Source organism: Musa acuminata, chromosome BXJ1-7, assembly GCF_036884655.1.
Source record: "Musa acuminata AAA Group cultivar baxijiao chromosome BXJ1-7, Cavendish_Baxijiao_AAA, whole genome shotgun sequence".
Lineage (NCBI taxonomy): Eukaryota > Viridiplantae > Streptophyta > Magnoliopsida > Zingiberales > Musaceae > Musa > Musa acuminata.
In genome coordinates this window covers 9,317,321-9,335,206 of record NC_088333.1, presented here as the reverse complement: position 1 = coordinate 9,335,206, position 17,886 = coordinate 9,317,321, and the positions used below count along the sequence as shown (strand labels likewise).

General features: G+C 37.5%; 3 protein-coding genes across 3 annotated transcripts; 2 read left to right on the top strand and 1 right to left on the bottom strand.

The window, feature by feature from the left end:
* The first annotated feature begins 1,699 nt into the window (after nucleotides 1–1,699).
* LOC135678684 (uncharacterized) lies at nucleotides 1,700–4,443 on the top strand. The gene is made up of 4 exons (XM_065191766.1): nucleotides 1,700–2,759; nucleotides 2,856–3,097; nucleotides 3,189–3,255; nucleotides 3,393–4,443. The coding sequence occupies exons 2-4, from the start codon at nucleotides 3,032–3,034 to the stop codon at nucleotides 4,241–4,243; spliced, it is 984 nt and encodes a 327-aa protein (XP_065047838.1). The 5' UTR covers nucleotides 1,700–2,759; nucleotides 2,856–3,031; the 3' UTR covers nucleotides 4,244–4,443.
* LOC135680135 (probable transcription repressor OFP9) lies at nucleotides 1,703–2,266 on the top strand. The gene has a single exon (XM_065194121.1). It carries the CDS (start codon nucleotides 1,703–1,705, stop codon nucleotides 2,264–2,266), a length of 564 nt encoding a protein of 187 aa, XP_065050193.1.
* A 772-nt stretch (nucleotides 4,444–5,215) lies between the features above and the next one.
* Nucleotides 5,216–17,162, bottom strand: LOC135678683 (alanine--tRNA ligase, chloroplastic/mitochondrial-like). The gene is made up of 13 exons (XM_065191765.1): nucleotides 17,005–17,162; nucleotides 14,821–14,940; nucleotides 14,495–14,703; nucleotides 12,627–12,805; nucleotides 11,707–11,785; nucleotides 10,375–10,509; nucleotides 10,120–10,269; nucleotides 9,231–9,341; nucleotides 8,230–9,147; nucleotides 7,639–7,911; nucleotides 6,855–7,064; nucleotides 5,843–5,997; nucleotides 5,216–5,767 (listed from the first exon to the last, which is right to left on the bottom strand). The coding sequence occupies exons 1-13, from the start codon at nucleotides 17,120–17,122 to the stop codon at nucleotides 5,431–5,433; spliced, it is 2,994 nt and encodes a 997-aa protein (XP_065047837.1). The 5' UTR covers nucleotides 17,123–17,162; the 3' UTR covers nucleotides 5,216–5,430.
* Between the last annotated feature and the right edge of the window lie 724 nt (nucleotides 17,163–17,886).

Here is a 17,886-nt window from a genome sequence, read left to right as displayed (position 1 = left end):
ATCCACCAACAAATCTACTCACTATTCATGATCCCAATTATGATGAATTTTAAATTATATATGAAAGGATTTAGAAAATTTAAATATTAAAAATAAATTATTTAAATATTAAAAATCACATTTATGATCAAGTTTTATATGAAATATATTATATATTTCTCTTGATTAATATTTTTATTTTAAATTTTTAGTGGTCTATAATTTAATGTTTTTTCATTCTTGTGAATTGTATATGGTTTTAACTTGCATGTAACTAATATATAATTATACTTGTCATACCAACATGATAATTTTTTTTCTAAACTAATGAACAATGCCATATAGGAAGATTCAACATGTAAATATTTTAATCATGATAGCAATCCATTTTAACTTGCAAAAATTTTGATCATGATAGCAAGATCATGTGATCAAATCTCATCTTTGACATTTATCCCTTAGATAAAATATATAAATAAGATAATTATCTGTTAATTAATTAATTAATTAATTAATTATAAGATGCACAATGTAATAATAATAATTGATATATTTAACTATGATTAAATCCTAATACTTTGATTGTATAAAAATGATGGAAACACAATTAAGTCTAGATTTAGCTATAAGGCAGCAATTAAGGACTTGGCCTAACTATGTAGTCTAGTGATCAAGGGACTACCCTACCCTAGTGGGATTGACACGAAAAAGAATCCTCTGAAATCAAGTTGGAGGCACTTACTTTCGTGCGAGTGCAACTTTCAAGTGTTTCAGTGCCTGTGACTAAGTCATCATTGCAAGTGAACTTCCCATTTGATCGCATTTGTGGGGTAGATTGTAAGTCGAAGTTGGATTGGAATAGGGTGACACAATGCCCTCCCATCTCCTCTTAATACGTATACTTCCTCTTTTATCTTAGTTGCAATTTGCACATGTATTATACATTGAAATCGTTGTACATGTAATTGTAGTCTACAGTATTTATTTAGTTTTGCCTACAACTACTGGTCACAAGCATATGCAAGACGAACACGAAGACGAAGACGCATCTTTGGGAGTCGATTTCCAGCCTTCACACATGCCATGTGCGACATGAAATGTCATGCACATGCACCCAAGTCTAGCATAACTCTAACTCGCTAGTCTTTTCGAGTACTCCACATGTGGATGATGAGATACATATTCCTACATGGAAGCACGCTGATCTGTAGTGTTGGCTTTCTCCAAATACTATACTCTCTACCCCATTATAGATGAGGTGGCGTCTCTCACAAGCCTCACTCGTGGAGCCCATGAGATGAGAGAGCCATCTCACGTTGATAAATTTTGGTAGGATCTTTTGGTACGTTTACCTCTGTTCCTTTTAGCCAATCAAGATACTCTCACTTGCCACAATCTCCAGTGTAGCTTATATAATGTCCTTCGCCAAAGAAAAGCGTGATAAAATCTTAAGTAATAACAAATTGCAACGTTTTGCATGCATTCACTGGTCTGAATCCATCGAGCGAAAAGGCTTAGGCCTGCATCGAACGGTGACATCATGATTGATGCATTCTAGTTTTCCTGTGAGGAGACACCATGATCGATCCATTCTAAAAGTAGCACTAATCCCTCACCAAACCTTCCTTTCTAGCCTTAAAGTCTGAGAGTTGGTGTATCCGGATTGATTATATTAACATGGAGGGCGGTGCTGAACTCACTTTCCAAGTGTGCATTGCATCATATGGGGCATCCATGTACAGTCTATCCCAGCAGGGTGGCCCTGGGAAAAGGAAGAAGGATGAAGGTTTTCATGGGGAAGACGAAGCACAGGCATCCCTCAGCGACCAAGAAGAGCAGGCACTCGCAGCGGTGCGGGTCCGGGTTGTGCTGCAGCTCCTGCCGGCTCAGCGTCTCCTCTTCCTCCTCCGAGGGCGTCAACACCTCCGACGACTCCGAGCAACTCCACTCCTTGTCCAACCTCGCGCATGGCATGGTGCAGGCCAGACTGCAGCAGATGATCAACCAGTGGGAGCCTCCTCGCAGAAGAAGGCATATGGTTGGCGAAAGAAGTAGCGGTGGCTGCGTCGTCTTGATAGCCATGGATAAGAGGTCTTATGACCCCAAGGGAGATTTCAAGATGTCCATACAGGAGGTCATCAAGTCCAAGAGGATGGAGGAGCCAAGAGAGCTGCGGAGCCTCTTGAACTGCTACATGTCAGTGAACTCCCCAGAGCATCGCCAGGTTATTCTTGAAGCCTTCCACGAGGTGTGCTGCACACTCTTTCACTGTAGTAGGGAGTACTAGAGCACGAGTAACTGTAAAGAATCTTGTAGCTATCGTTCAATTTAATCCTTTTCAAGTAGCTGTAATGCGTGTCGAAGACCGCCGATAGTAGCGGCATCCGTTTCTTTTCTCGGCATCATCATCACCATGGTAGCAGCTTCGTCTATGTGAGAATTACTGGCGTGGGTTCGAACGAGCCAAGCACATGTAGACCGGATCAATTCCTGTGTCTCTCAACCAAAAGACCCGGCAGGCCTGTTCGTGACGAGGAAGTCGCTGCATGCCCGCGTGTTTCCCGGCCATGTCCGAAGCAGTACACCGTTTCCTCAGCCTGTCAACGCCACAACACTCGGAGTAACCGTGCTGGGGCCCCTCGAGGTGCCGTCCCCAATTGGGTTGGCTATGATCCGATGTCGATCCAATCAATAAGAATTGGACGGACGGGATCGTGTGAATCGAGATGCCTTTACCGCCTTATTTAACGGCTTTATAACTACCTTGCCAAGATTAGCCGGTGCGTCCCGCCATCCTCGCCCCGCATTATTCGGATTATTAATTTTGATTCGGAAATTATTCCAGCAACATCGCATTTTGCCTATATATTGAGAAGACGGGAGACGGAGTTGTCTCCGTGTCGGCTGCAAGAGAGGGAGGGGCGAAACCACGCGAGGGCAAACTACACATTTCTTGACCATCCGATTCGGTCGCTTTGGGGTTTTCTTTCCAGCACAGCATAAAAAAAGGTGAGAGGAGAGGAGAAGAGAGGAGCGCAAAGAAGGGGAATCGATGGGCTACGATTCGATGGCCAACGTTGGTGCGGTTCCGTCGATGGTCTCCGGCAAGAAGAGGAGGGTGCGCGAGCGATCCTCTTTTGATGCAAATCGAATGATTGGTATTAATTAGTCGTTGGCACTAATGGATTGGAATCGTTTTTTGTTTTTAGGGGAATCGATCGGCGAAGCTTAAGCAATGCAAACTCGACGCCCGTCGTGAGCAATGGCTCTCCCAAGGTCCATTCTTATCTTTCTTTTTTCGCTCTGCTCTTCTGTGTTTATATTCATTCTTGGGGAACTGATTAAAGATGTGATTTTTATGTGTGATTTTTCTTTCTACCATAAAAAAATGCTTGATTTTTTTTTTTTTTTAGTTAATGGTGGTAAGGATGATTGCAAGGTCACAAGATTGGCCACGTCTCTACATCTGCTCCATCCACTCCGGGCTCCGACGGGCAAGATCGACTCGAAGACGAAGGCAGGTGAAGATGAACGAGATGATATGCCCTTGCATGAACGCAACGGGTTGGACTCCCCAACCCACAACCCTGTGATGGGGAATCATCATAAAAGAAATAACTCTCCTAGCAATAGTGTAAGCAGCAGAAGCAGCAGCGTGAATTCCACCTCGAGAAGCTTTACTGATGGCGAAAGGGAAGAGCATCCTGAAGGAGGAGGGGAAGGAAACGGTGTCCTTGATGATTGGGAAGCAGTCGCCGATGCCTTGTCTGAAGACGTTGGGAGGGACGACCGTCATCATTGTCATCATCCTGATCCAGTAGTTACCTACATCGTGCCAGCTGCCTCGTCTGGCATCCTAGGTGAGGCCCCTCTTGGAGGGAGCACCATGAAGCTGAAGCCTGTCCGGAGCACACAAAGAGCTTGGAGGCCAGACGACACATCTCGTCCTCAGAGCCTGCCTAGTATCTCTAAAAAGTGCATCTTCCCATGGAATGCAGAACGAGACCATTTGGTTTCCCGGCAAAGCAGCATCCTTTCCTTGCCGTCCCGCTGTCCTATCTGCTACGAGGACCTGGATCTGACAGACTCGAGCTTCCTTCCCTGTTCCTGCGGATTCCGACTTTGCCTCTTCTGCCACAAGAAGATCTTGGAAGCAGATGGCCGTTGCCCCGGATGCAGGAAGCAGTATGACTATATGTCGAGTGGTGGAGTCGAATATGGCAGGAACACAACTTCTATAATTCCGGTTGTCCCGTTTGTGTAGTATGAGTTCAAAACATAGAATAGGCAGGGCGAATTTTAAGTTCTACCTTTCTATCGAAATGATTGGTGTCAGATTATTACAGAAAGTTTATAGCTTGCCGAAAGAAATAATTGTGAATACATATAAGGATTTTTAGTGTGGTGTTTGGAATATTGAGTCTGTCTATGAATTCTATTTATAAAGGGCAAGTGTTGCATGTCTCGTTGTTGTGGATCTTTGTTAATCGTTTATACTTTTGGATGTGGCTCAAATTTACTTTTGTTGTTTATACTTTTCTTGGTTTCATCTTGTATGTTCAATTCACTGTATCAAACACGTTTTGAGTTCTAGTTCTTGTCGAGAAATTGTTTACCGGAAATGTGACCTTCAGATTGTGATAAACCTTGTATGGGAATTATGCTAAGTTGTAATTTATGTAGTTTTTGTATCATTGATGTAAGTCTTTCCTATCTTTACACTTTTGTTTGATCTTGTTTTCAAAAGTCTACTGTTTCTTACGTTCTTATTTTGATTGGTGATCGTCAAGTAAGTATTCAGGTTATGTTAACTGAAGCATATGTGCCTCAACACATTGTGTAATGCTGTTTTCTTGGTCATATATGCTGTGCCACTTTAACGTTTTCTCATTGTCAGGCAATCTTCACATGAAAATTATTTGTGTAACTTGTGCATCCATTAGTAATTTGTTTTACAGTTGCAGAGATTATGCCACAGGTAGTCAAGGATCTGAGGTTAGAAGGCAACTCATCTTCAACAATAGTAATTCTATCATCAATCATGCACTCATCTCCGATAAATTACCAGCAACATGATTGCGTTAATTCGCAGTTTTAAATCCTGTTGGTATAATCTAACACCCACAGTCAGTCCGACAAGATCCATGGTTATAGTGCCAGTTTCAACAGTCCCAAAACAAAGAAACTACAAAAACCTTATCAAACTAATGTCTACAAACATTTGAGAATAAGAAAGTTGATTGAAACGAGCTAATTCATTCATTCATGAAGTTTGTTGATTCCTCACCCAGTTGTGGCACTATATAACTGTATGGCAAACTTACATTGGAAGCCAAAAGAATTCATCTGTTGAAGCAAGCCACCGCTAGGCATCTATCATATACATCGATAACTGTTTCTAGTCTTCCTACAATATAAATTGATATAAAACCAAGGGATTTAACACCACAATCAACTTGTTTTTCCATCCAAAGCTGCAATAAGTTCAACTCGAGCCTTCTCCAGTGCATTCGATAGGTTCTCGGGCTTCCTTCCGCCTGCTTGAGCAAAATTGGGCTTGCCGCCACCACCTCCACCACACAGCTTCGCTATACCTCCGATGAATTTCCCTGCCTGGATCCCCATTTTGACAACTGAGGGAGTAAATGCAGCAACTATACTTACTTTCCCATCCCCTGGGCATGAACCCAAAACGACTACTGCAGGATCTTGCAAAGAATCAACAAGATACTCAGCAGCATTCCTTAGGGAATCAGCATCTGTGTCGTCCATAGATTCAACCACCACTCTGTAAGACAATGTTTTGTGCAGTTTATCAGATCAAGCACAAATATATGGAAAAATGATGAATGTTAGTAAGTACCTAATGTTGGTGGTTCCCACAATAAATGCTTTGTTCACAAGAGCTGTTGCTTTTAGTATCGCCACTCTAGTGCGTAGTGCGGAAACTTCATTCCTTGCTATTCTTAGCTCCTCCAGTATGTTCTCCACTCGCCCAGTTACATCCTCTGCTTTTACCTTATGAAAGTGACATCATGTCAGCATGTCATAGATGAACCAAAGAACAAAATCTTCTACTAAATTATGAAAGCCATAAGAAACTGTAGAAACCAACATGGAAGGCACCTTGTAGATGATGAAAAACCTATACCCAATAAGCTCTTAACTAAAAAGATCAATGTGATAGTTGCTACATTGTAGATGCTGCTGCTTCTTATTTCAACTATTCGGTGTTACAATATTAAGAACAGATAATGGTTAGAGAACAAGCCTTTTTGGTACTGGACCATATAGCTTGGTACGTCTATATTTAGTTTTTAATTATTTTTTCAGTGATACCTAATGATATGAGTTGGTATATTGCATGGCATCCCACTATAATATTGGTCTGGAAAGGGCCAAAACCAGTAAAAAACCAAAATTTGAAAGCTTGATGTAAAATAAATCCATAACATGATCCTTCCCATTGCAGCTTTTCTCGACAAAATTGGTTTACCATTGTGAAACTTATGGAATTCTCATGGAAGACGTAGATTCTTGAGGACAATTATCATCACCAGATACTAACTTCTGAAAATTAGCACTGGGTTCCACTAAAGGAAAATCCAGGGAAGAATCTTCTTTAACAAATCATGATGTCAGTTGCTGGTGGAACTCAAGATGACATGCGATGCAACAGGAAAGTTTTGGGATTCCCAAGACATGGAGATAATTCAATTCATGATAAATGAAGCCTATAAAGGATATGACATATCTTGTGAATCATCCTTTTCCAGAATGATTATAACAGAAAATTTTCAGATAGTCCAAAATAAAATAGAAAAATTAAGCAAAAACTAGTTAGCACATGAAAAAAAATGGGGAGGACTGCATACTTTGAGTACTGAGCATAAATGTCTCATGCTATTGTCTCTAGCGGTGACATATTCAATGAAAGCTTCACCCGCAACAGCTTCAATACGCCTGATTCCAGATGCAATACCCTGTTCAGAGATTATTTTGAAACCACGAATCTCTGAAGTATTGCTGACATGTGTCCCACCACAGAGCTCCATCGACACGCCAGGCACCTCAACAACTCTGACCTGTGAAATACCAATGACAAGATAAGAGATCTTTACAGACATAAATACAGGGAAATTACAACTAGCAAAGCATTTTAAATAGAAGAAAAATCACTGGCGACAGTCAATCATAGGAAAATGAATTAAATCTTGCTTTATACCCAACAAAGATTTTCCACAGTGAAATATAAGGAAAAGCAGACTAGCAATCATAACTGAAGCAACAAAATCAATAATATATTAAGACCAAGAAGATAAATAAGAAATAGAGAAAACATCTGCCCGAACATAACTTGGCCAAAGACCATGACACAGACAACGATATGGCTGAACACACACACACCACAAAGACTGAAAAGGGAAAATTGTTGATATATATCCTTTGTTGCCAATCAGTAGAACTTGTACAATTACTATATATTGGCAATAGATTTAGGAGTTTATCTATCAAAATATTGCAATGTATTAATAAGATAATTCATGGAAGCAACTTAAATGAATGCTTTCAATTTTTTTATAGCATTTATTGCTTTGACGCGTACAAACAGTGACAAAATTGAAATTCTAGATGTTTCAAACTTCTGAAGAATCAAACCTGCTCTCCATATTTTTCCCCAAACATGGCAATTGCACCTGCTTTCTTGGCATCTAACAAAGGCATCACTTTTGTTTGAAGTAGTGTTGAATCGCCGATCCACTGATTTATTAGTTCTTCAATTTTCATTAACTCATGTTCAAAGAGTGGTCTGTGGAAGTTGAAGTCAAATCGAAGTCGATCAAAAGCTACCAATGAACCTGCTTGTGATGTTTCCTGACCAATAACATTCTTAAGAGCAGCTTGCAATAGATGAGTTGCAGTATGGTGGACCTGGAAAATTGGATGCAGATATAAGATTTACAATCTATTATTGTTAAAGTAACAGAAAATATAAGTAGACATCAATATAAAATTTGATGTAAACATGGCAGTTTTGCTGCTCCATTAGGATGTCCAAACCCATCAATCGGTGAATTAGAATGTTTATGAAGTTTGATGAAGAAAAAAATTTTGATAGGGACCAAAGAACCATTTGAGGGGCCAGGAACTGATCTTGCCAGTAAGAAAATTCACTACACCAATTTATGGTAACTTCAAACAGAGAAAACTAGATATGCCAAAAAAGTTAATAAAAAGCAGAATTCTTACTTTAGCCCTCTGCCTTAGTCTTGGATCAACTATAGCATTCACTTCTAAGCCAACCTCTATTTTACCCTCTTTGATTGTGCCCTTATGAACAAAGATATTTCCAAGTGATTTGTGGACATCTTTGACCTCCACGACTGTATCTTTGCTATCTTCAACTCCTTTACAGCGCAGAAAGCCATTATCTCCAATTTGACCACCTGATTCTGCATAAAATGGTGTCCTGTCCAACATGATTTCTACATCACTACCTTCAGCAACTTCAGTTACAGGTTCACCATTTTGTAAAAGGCCCTTTATGATAGCATTAGCAGAAAGCATGTCATATCCTAAAAATTCAGTATCAGGAACACTCTCAGCAAGCTCTACTTCATTCCCAACTGAAAGTTTCACTGTACTATGAGCAGCTTGAGATTGTCGCCGTTGGTTTTCCATTTCAATGTGAAAACCATTCATATCTAGACTAACTCCACGTTCTTCAGCAACTTCAGCCGTTATCTCCACTGGGAATCCATATGTGTCATACAAAAGAAACACATCTTTTCCAGCCAGACAAGGTCTGTCACCATTTGTGCTAGCATTTAATAAAGCACTAGCAAGAAACTGATCCAATAGCTTTTCTCCTCTCTCCAGAGTCTGCACAAAGCGCAGCTCTTCCCTCTTAAGCTCTTCAAGAATATGAGGCATCCTTCCTGTGACATCTGGGTCAATTTGGTTACTAAGTTCTATCACCGTCTTGGCAAGTCCTGGCAAAAAAGCTCCATCTGGATTCCCCTCACCAGCACCCTTTATACCCAGCAATCTACCTATTCTAACAACTCTCCTTATAAGCCTCCGGACAACATAACCTCTCCCAATATTTGATGGTAGAACTGCATCTGAAATAAGATAAACAACTGCACGCATATGATCACCAACAATCTGGAATGAAAATAAAAGATGTAAACATGGATTATAGATACCAAAAATGTGAAGGAATTATAAAATAGCAAACAAGTGAATACTTTAAGGTTGGTCTTTGTAGCATCATCTGCTTTAGCGTATGAAATCATTGCCAAATTTGCTGCCTTCTGTATGATTGGGAAAATGAGATCTGTTTCATAGTTGTTTGGAACCTGCAAAGTCTTAACTGAATTATGCAGTAATAAAAAATAGAATAAGTATTTTTTAATAAAAATTCAATAGCACGTGAGAAAAATTACTGGTTATTATTTCATATTTTCATGAGTAATAAACTTAAATTAGTGAGAAAAAAATCTTTTAGGCATTAAAGTTCTTGCTTAGTCTGTAACAGTAAGATGATGACCAAAAAAAAAAAAATCAGTGTCATTATATGCCTATTTATGATTCTTGCAAGGTAGTTGAACTTGAGTTTACTTCTGGGTTATATAGTAAAGTGCTGAAAGTACTGTACTTGCATACAACAGTTAGTGCCAGGCATGTAAGCAGAGAGGCACTGATAGAGCCAAGAGTCATCTCGTTTATGGACCTGCAGCCTGCCTACTCGCTAGCATATTGCAGACCATGTGTCATACATAATGGCACTTCAATGCATGATCTTCTCATAATGTTCCATGAATTAGCAAGTCAATTGGAAATATCCTTAGAATTTCCTGATTGCACATTAATACACACCGATCTTCTTGTATTTTGTCCTTTCTTCCTACATAATTATATTATTTTCATTAGTTTCTTATTTTTTGACCTATACAAACACTGTCCAAATAATTGATCCACTGCTTCGATGATAGACAGCAAACTCACAAGAGAGTTTATGTTATTCCTTCCACAGGCTGAAAAGTTACACTGTTCTCAGGCAAGCATTCTGGCCATAGAGAAGAACCCTTTATCATTATGACATTTTTTAGGAAAACTAATGCAGTGTGACATTACCTGCTGAAGAATTCGAGCCATACGCTCAAGTCCCATGCCCGTGTCTATGTTCTTTTGCTTTAAGGGCTCAAGGGAACCATCATCCTTCTTGTTGTATTGCATAAATACTAGATTGTAGAACTCAATAAATCTGCTATCATCACCCAGATCCTGGAAATAATTATATATAAATGACACCAATATTTTGGAGAGTAAGAAAACAAATCTGGAAAATAAATCAGCAAATTCTTGAATGTCAATTTTGAAAATACATACAGCACTTTCAGAACCCCTATCAGGATGAAAATCAAAGTAAATCTCAGAGCAAGGGCCACAAGGTCCTGTGATACCACTGGTCCAAAAGTTGTCATCCTCACCCAGTCTCTTGATGTGTTCCTTAGGTACACCAACCTAGAAAATAAAATAACAAATAAATGGTTAAAAAATAGTTATTCTATTAATAATTTACTAAAATTATGTCTAATATGAGTAATGATGTATATGATACGACTAGAAACTTAGTAAATGGCATCAACTACAGACTTATTAATACCAGTTTACAGACTATAAAACAAAGAAACCTTCGAATGATTGGTGCTGAAGTTCAGAATCCTTAAAAAAAATGCTAGAATACAATATAAAACAGTGTGGATAAAATTAGAAAAATACATATATTGAAGGTATAAAAAAAAATCATAATTTAAAATTAAAGTAATTTACTTTATTTCTTACCTCTATCTCTGTAACAAAAAATCCAGTAAAGCTAGGAGAACAAAGAATCTATCCATCAAATAAGTGGTTTTCATGATAATTTCTCTTTTTCAATTGTTTACATTTCCATTTCATACCATTGTGAATCCACATCAAAGATAAGTTATATCTCATGTTAAAATCACATCTTTTTCATTAAAAAATTTAGTCTAATGTAAACACAAGGTCTAGAAGGGCTTCTATGCAAAGAAAAGCACAGAATGCACCAAATAGGAGCATATGACTGACTAGCAGACATATGGGTTGTATCCAGTATTTCTACTTTTTCTTTGGCCAGCTTTCCATTAATGTAAATCCTATTCATATGGCTATGCCATAGGCATTATCTAAAGCCTATCTGACCTTTAAACTTAGCCCTTAACAAATCAATTCAGAATACCTGCAGACATGGCTTATAACTCATTTCCCCTCATGAAATCAAAATTTGCAAGAGATACTATATTTTTAACCATACTTCTTTTTAGAATCAGCAAATAAACATTTAAAATCAAGGATATAGACAATTAATAATTGTCTAAGTCACCAGTGTTCCATTCACTTATTGCTATGAAATATTTATGATGATTCATGCTGTTGTATTTGACTAAAATTTCAGCAAATTGATCTGTTCAGATGACAGCTCTAATTCAATATATGAACATGACATAAAATCCAAGATATACGTTAATCACCACAAAGCAAAAAAGGGTTTTTACATTTTCAAGTGTATGTTAGTATGTTATGTCTTGTGATTAGTTAAAAAAGAAAGAAAATCAGAGCTTATCTGGTGCCATAGTGCCATACCATCAAGAAACAAAACTGACCACTGACATAGAATTAGTACATCAAGTATCTTACTTCATCATGCCATATAGAGAAAGCTTCATCATCATCCTTGAAAACACTAATCCACAATCTTTCAGGAGGCAATTTATACCTATAAGAAACAATATAAAAAGAGTGAAAACTGACAACTAAGAAAAGTTCTATATAGATGCTTACTGAAGCTCTTTGAACTTATTTAACTGAAATATAAAAAAAGCTAGAAAACCTGTAACAGCCACATTTGGTAAAGAGACATAAAATACTAACCTCAAGCTATTAAGTACATAAGCTTTCACTAGATATGACTACATAGAGGCCTATTTTTCCATTGACCTTTGTGCAATGTGCACAAAGTTTCTGTAATTATTAAAACAACAATTATAGATTGTACCCAAGCGTACATCTCATGTGAAAGTGAAACAACAATTATAGTTTCCATTGACCTTCTAACTCATGAGACGTAGAATAGGCAAATGTGAAAGATGTGATAACAGAATTACATTTTAATGGCAAATCTAAAATTTCTTCGATGTAACCGTTTGGTTTATTAGAAGAAAATAGTTAACTATGAAGAACAAAGACTTTAAAAATTAAAATGCTTACCGTGTCTGATATTTGTCAGATAGTTTCCAACATGTACTGGATACTCCAAAACACAATATGATATGTAGCTCATCTAGATATGTCAACATATGGTTATTTGTTAAACACTAATATAAACTATATAATGTTTTAAAATGTATTAAACACTAATTAAAATAAAATATAAGTTTGATTTGGCAACCTAACTTTTATTTATTATATTTAAATCTTTAGCAAGTTCAAAATGTTAGAAGAGTAAAAGTGAGGATTAATGTAATGTCTCTAGCTAGTGGAGTAGATAGGTTCAATATAACAGCTCCAATTTACCAATATAGAGTTCATGGCCCTTTGGGAAAGAAAATTATGCATACTCCTTGGTTGTAAGTTCCCATGCCCATACGATTGCTTCCTTCTTGAAATAATCACCAAAGCTGAAGTTTCCAAGCATCTCAAAGAAAGTATGATGTCGAGTTGTTTTACCCACATTTTCAACATCATTTGTTCTTATGCACCGTTGAGATGTCGTAGCACATGGCACACTTCGGGGTTCCTACATGATAAAATTAGCATTTTCTTCAGGAAATAAGAAGAGTAAACAATATACAATCACATAGAAGAAAAAAAAACTAGAAATATATAGAAGAAATAAGCATATACAATAATATATAAAATAAAAAATCTAGAAACATATAGGGAAAAACCATATACAATCAAATAACAAATAAAGAACAAATATTAAGAAACAGTTTATCATGTATTCATCTGGGTCATTCTAGCACTTAGCTATCATATAAAACAAAAGGATCCCATTAAAACTAAATCTCTCTAGGATACCATTAGAAAAATGGATTTCCATGTATCTTTCTACTAAGTCTTGTTGGTTGAAGTATTGAAATATTTTACAGCTTTACCCAAACAACTGAAACTCCACAACTTTGAACTATGGCGTCAAAGTAAAAGTCCAAATTATTTGGTGTCAGGGAAATAAGACCATTTCTGACAAGGCTCCAACTCCTTTTTACAGAGATGTTGGTTTTATCTAAGTTCCTTTAGTCTCCAGTTCCCCCATCTGATACCCCCAACATGCACCACATATATGTTGTTTGTTATATGTTCCAACTCCTATTGATCGTAATAAAATTTTTGCATCATATCCTCAACTGAACATGCAAACCTTGTGCGAAGTCATCATTTTATTCAATCTTTTTCAGCAGCAAAAGTTGTCCCTCTCAATATCTGTGATTCTATGGCACCACTAACACTAATCTTCAAAGTAAATGCATATCCTAAGTGCCAACAATCAGCATGCCTATTCTGTTAATATCCTATGATATTTGTCTTCTAATATATGGGTTACTTGGCTATCAAGAGACAAAGTGAGCACAATTTTGCTGCTCGAAATGTCCTATTTAATCTTCAGATACTAAATTTGTCCAAGTAATGCAAGCTCATATTTCTAGTATTTCTTGAATATATAGATGTATTCTACCTTCTTTTCTTTCTTTCATAGTCAGTTCAACTCCATAACTAACATTTACAGGTTTATTCGTACTTTAATCATGGATTAAGTATTAGTCATACACAAACCTCATTCTTTATACATTTCATTAAATCATTCATAATTACTGCAAATTGATGATGCCCCAGTGCAACCTCGGTGCAATCCTCCATGTTAGAACTTTAGAAATCTCTTTTTTTATATATGCTGCATAATGAATGACATTAATCATCTCACCATATTAACCATCTTACTACATAGCCATTGATGCATATCGAGAAACACAAATTTCTGGAAAATTATCTTATGGTTTTCAAACTATGTGCAAATTTTTGGACTTCTTTCTAACCTTTTTTCAACCAATATGCAGGTAAGTAAAAGAAAACAAATGGCATGACCCACTGCAGAATGTTCCCATCAATACAGACTCTAGAGAGGGTCAATATATAAAGCCATAACCTTCCAAAATTGTGCTTTAACAGTCCATATGTTACTTTCTTCAACTGGAGTATATATTACATACAATATGACAAGATGTAATTTACAGTATTTGAATGTGTTTAATTATTTTCAGAACCATGCTCAAGTGAAAAGCCTACTAAACTATATCACTTATTTATAAGCCTGATTCAAGCACAATGCTGAAATAATAGTTAAAGCAGCTTAGCATTCTTTTCCTAACAAAGAAAATATTATTTTTTCCACAACCTAATAAAAAGGAACTCTTTTAAGTAGTTGTACCTTGCCAAGAAATATAGGCTTAAACTGCAGCATGCCAGCAATAGTAAGCAAAACTGTAGGGTCATCTGGTACAAGAGATGCACTTGGGAGTATCTTGTGACCTCTTGAAGCATAAAAATTAAGGAAACGAGTACGTATTTCATCCCCACTAATAGGGTAGTCCTTATGCATATCTTCCGTGATGTCTTGAGTCATAGGTTGGACTGAAGCTGAATCGATATGTGAATAAAAAAGAAACATATATATCATCGGAGGCCAGAGATCAGAATTCACATCTCTAAAAATGAGAGATGGCTTTAAACAAAACACCAAACAATAGAGAAAACCTGATGTGCTTCTTGTTGAAAACTTTACTTTCTTTGGCGATGTCAGCTTGTAAAGATAAGTTGAAGATCCTTCAACATGAGTTTGCCTAGCATTGCTGACACATATCATGCCGTTGCAACCTAAAACCAAATACGATATTGTAATGATTTATGCACATTTACTAGAACTGAATAGAAAGGTGAACAGAATGTAAAAGTACTCTTGGGGTAAACTATAGTTGTTATATATAGAGAGATATAAAATAATTCTAGATTTCAAAATATCATTTAAGGTACTCTTTTTTTTAGTAAATTATACCTTAAAAGTCTAGAAGACTCTTTGTTTATAGGTTCACACCCTTCCTAGATGTATCCATAACTCCTATTAAGATTTAGAGTTCCCTAATCGACCCCATTTGGGTATGGTAAATGAAGATACAGACAGAGACCCCGTCAACAGCTAGCCACGCTTGCTTGGTAACCAAGCTAGTTAGGCAGCCCTATCAAACTACCAAGTACAAACATGATAGCAATGGGACTCCCCCTCTATGTCTTCGTCTTCTCCTAAGTCAATTTAGAGTAACTTAGTAATAGACCCTCTAAGTGAGGAAGGAAATGTTAGACTACATGACCCCATGTCCTAATCCGAGCCTTCGGTTGATACCCAAGGCTTCCCTTTGGTCACACTAGTAAAGGCTCGAGCCTCATAGATAAGAAAGAAGTCTTTAATTTAACTAAACTTGCATCATATAACTTAGCAAAGATCTTCAACATATTGATATCAGCAATGAAATCAACAAGGTATCATACAACATGATATGTTAGAAGCAATCTACCCCATGATCATATAACAAGAGGGGAGGATAACACAAGCAGAATGAGAAGAGAGGACCCCCACCCTAGCACCACAGCAGTGGCCAACATAAGTGGAAAAGGAGGAGAGTTAGAAGGCAAGAGACACCTTGTTTTGAAACCAAAGGATACACTGTAAGTCAACTGTAGAATGTAAGAATGTGAAATCAGAACTTTTTATTATCTCTTTTTCCCTTCCAATAAAGGAAAAAATACCTCTCAATTGGTTGATTCTTTTGGTTTTCTTAAAGAACAGAATCTTTTTTCCCTTCTTAGAAATAAATCTTTTTTTTTTCCAAACACAAAAACTTATATTAAGAAATAATCCTAATACAACCAGTGCTCATAACATCAGCACTAAAAAAAGAGGATAAAGGATCAAGGCATTGATCCATCCATGAAAAAACAGATTTGGTTGAGAAAGCCTTCTGTTAGAAATAAATCTTAATAGATGCTTGCATCAACCTTGAACTTACAATTCATAATAAATCTAAAACTCATCAAACAAGGTCACTGTAGAGGTAAGCCTTCTAGGCTCTGAGCATTTTTAAAAACTTCAAAAAGTATGCATCTTAGTGAAGCCTATGAGACTCCATTTTTGAGTCTCAGATGTGCCTTTAATTATGTTGCACCGTGGTGCCAAGAAAACCTTGTTTCTCATGCAAACTATGCTAACTTAATCCATCATTCTTTGCAAACTCGTAAGATAACACTGTAGTTGAAAAAAAATCCAGTTACCTGAGCTACAATGTGTATTACAAATATGTCTGAATAGTAACTAATTTTCCATTTGCAAAAAAAGATATATAATATTCATGTGGATAAAAAAAGATTCATGTGGATACTAAATTGCCCTTTGCAAAAAGAGGAAAAATCTACAGAGTTAATGAAAGCATTGAGAAACAACAAAAACAATTTTTTCCATTAGAGCAAGCTTATAGTAATGTCTGTCAGGCCAAAATTTTGACATTAAGTTACACATACGCTTCCTATCGGGTTGCAACTTCACCACATATATTACAGACAACCAAAAGTCGTTCACGACCAATTGAACCTTTTTTCCGTATCACTGTTGCCACCTTTCTTGGAGCCTAAATAGACAGACAATAATACTGTCTCTAAATGAGAAAAGCATATGAAATCGAACTGCTCCTATTCCTACATACTGCAGCGCCTCGTTCTTCCCACTCCCAATCTCAAAGAAAACTTAAGCCAAAACAAGGACTGCTACCAAATATTGCCACGCCTCAATTGTTAATCAGAACTTCATTAGCCACAAAATGCATGACCTTTCGAGGAGAAAACAGTTAGCAGGAAGCTTTGATTCTCGAGGAGAGAGACGCAAGGTGTTACCGCGAAAGGGGCGGAGGCCATGGCCAAAGGTCGCCAGGGAGAGGCGACGGCGCGGCCGGGAAGCGGCGGAGACAAGACGGAGGGCTATCGGAGACTCCACCAGCTGCAGTCCCCCCATCGAACCTCTGGTGTGTGCGCCTGTCGTTCCTCGCGACCCTGCGTTCGGTTGTGTATTTTATCTTCTCGTGTGCTTATCCGCGTCGAATTGTAAGGGTGTGAACGAAAGTGTGATTCTAACCGTTGGATAAAATGTTGTATGCTGTGTCCGCACGATCAAATCGTCGAGCTGAATTCCGTTCGAGTCAACGCAGTGTCTCTTGCTTCACGACCATCAAATGCCGTCGATTTTTTGACAGAAGAGAGTTTAGTAGACTTGAATTGAAGCACAAAACAAATCTTGTTTGCATGAATCATGTCTCTCTCGCATAATCAAGATTGAGAATCAGGTCAAATTTGATGGACAACTCGTGTTGCGAAATTGACAAAATTGACAAGAGTTCTGATTTTTTCGATGAAGGATTTTTTTTTGAAATAAACCTTCATAATGGTGAGAAAAATCCTAACTTGTGTGTATAAATATAATTTTATAAAGGAATAATTTTTATACTTTGATTATATTAATGAGGAATTCATATGACTTGTTGGACGTTGAAAATCTTTACCACCCAAGCAATTTTTCGAAGATAAAATTTGGGATAAAATAAATAATGAAGACCTGTGATGTTTAGCATCAAATTATTTGGGCCCCTGCGAGGATGATTTGCCACAGCAGCGGCGACGGTGGGCCGATTGGGTCGCAGAACCTCTGTTTCGCACGATCCTTGGTCACGTTATGGGCTCACTTACAGCCTGCCATCATAGCACTTCGGGCCGTATCGGACC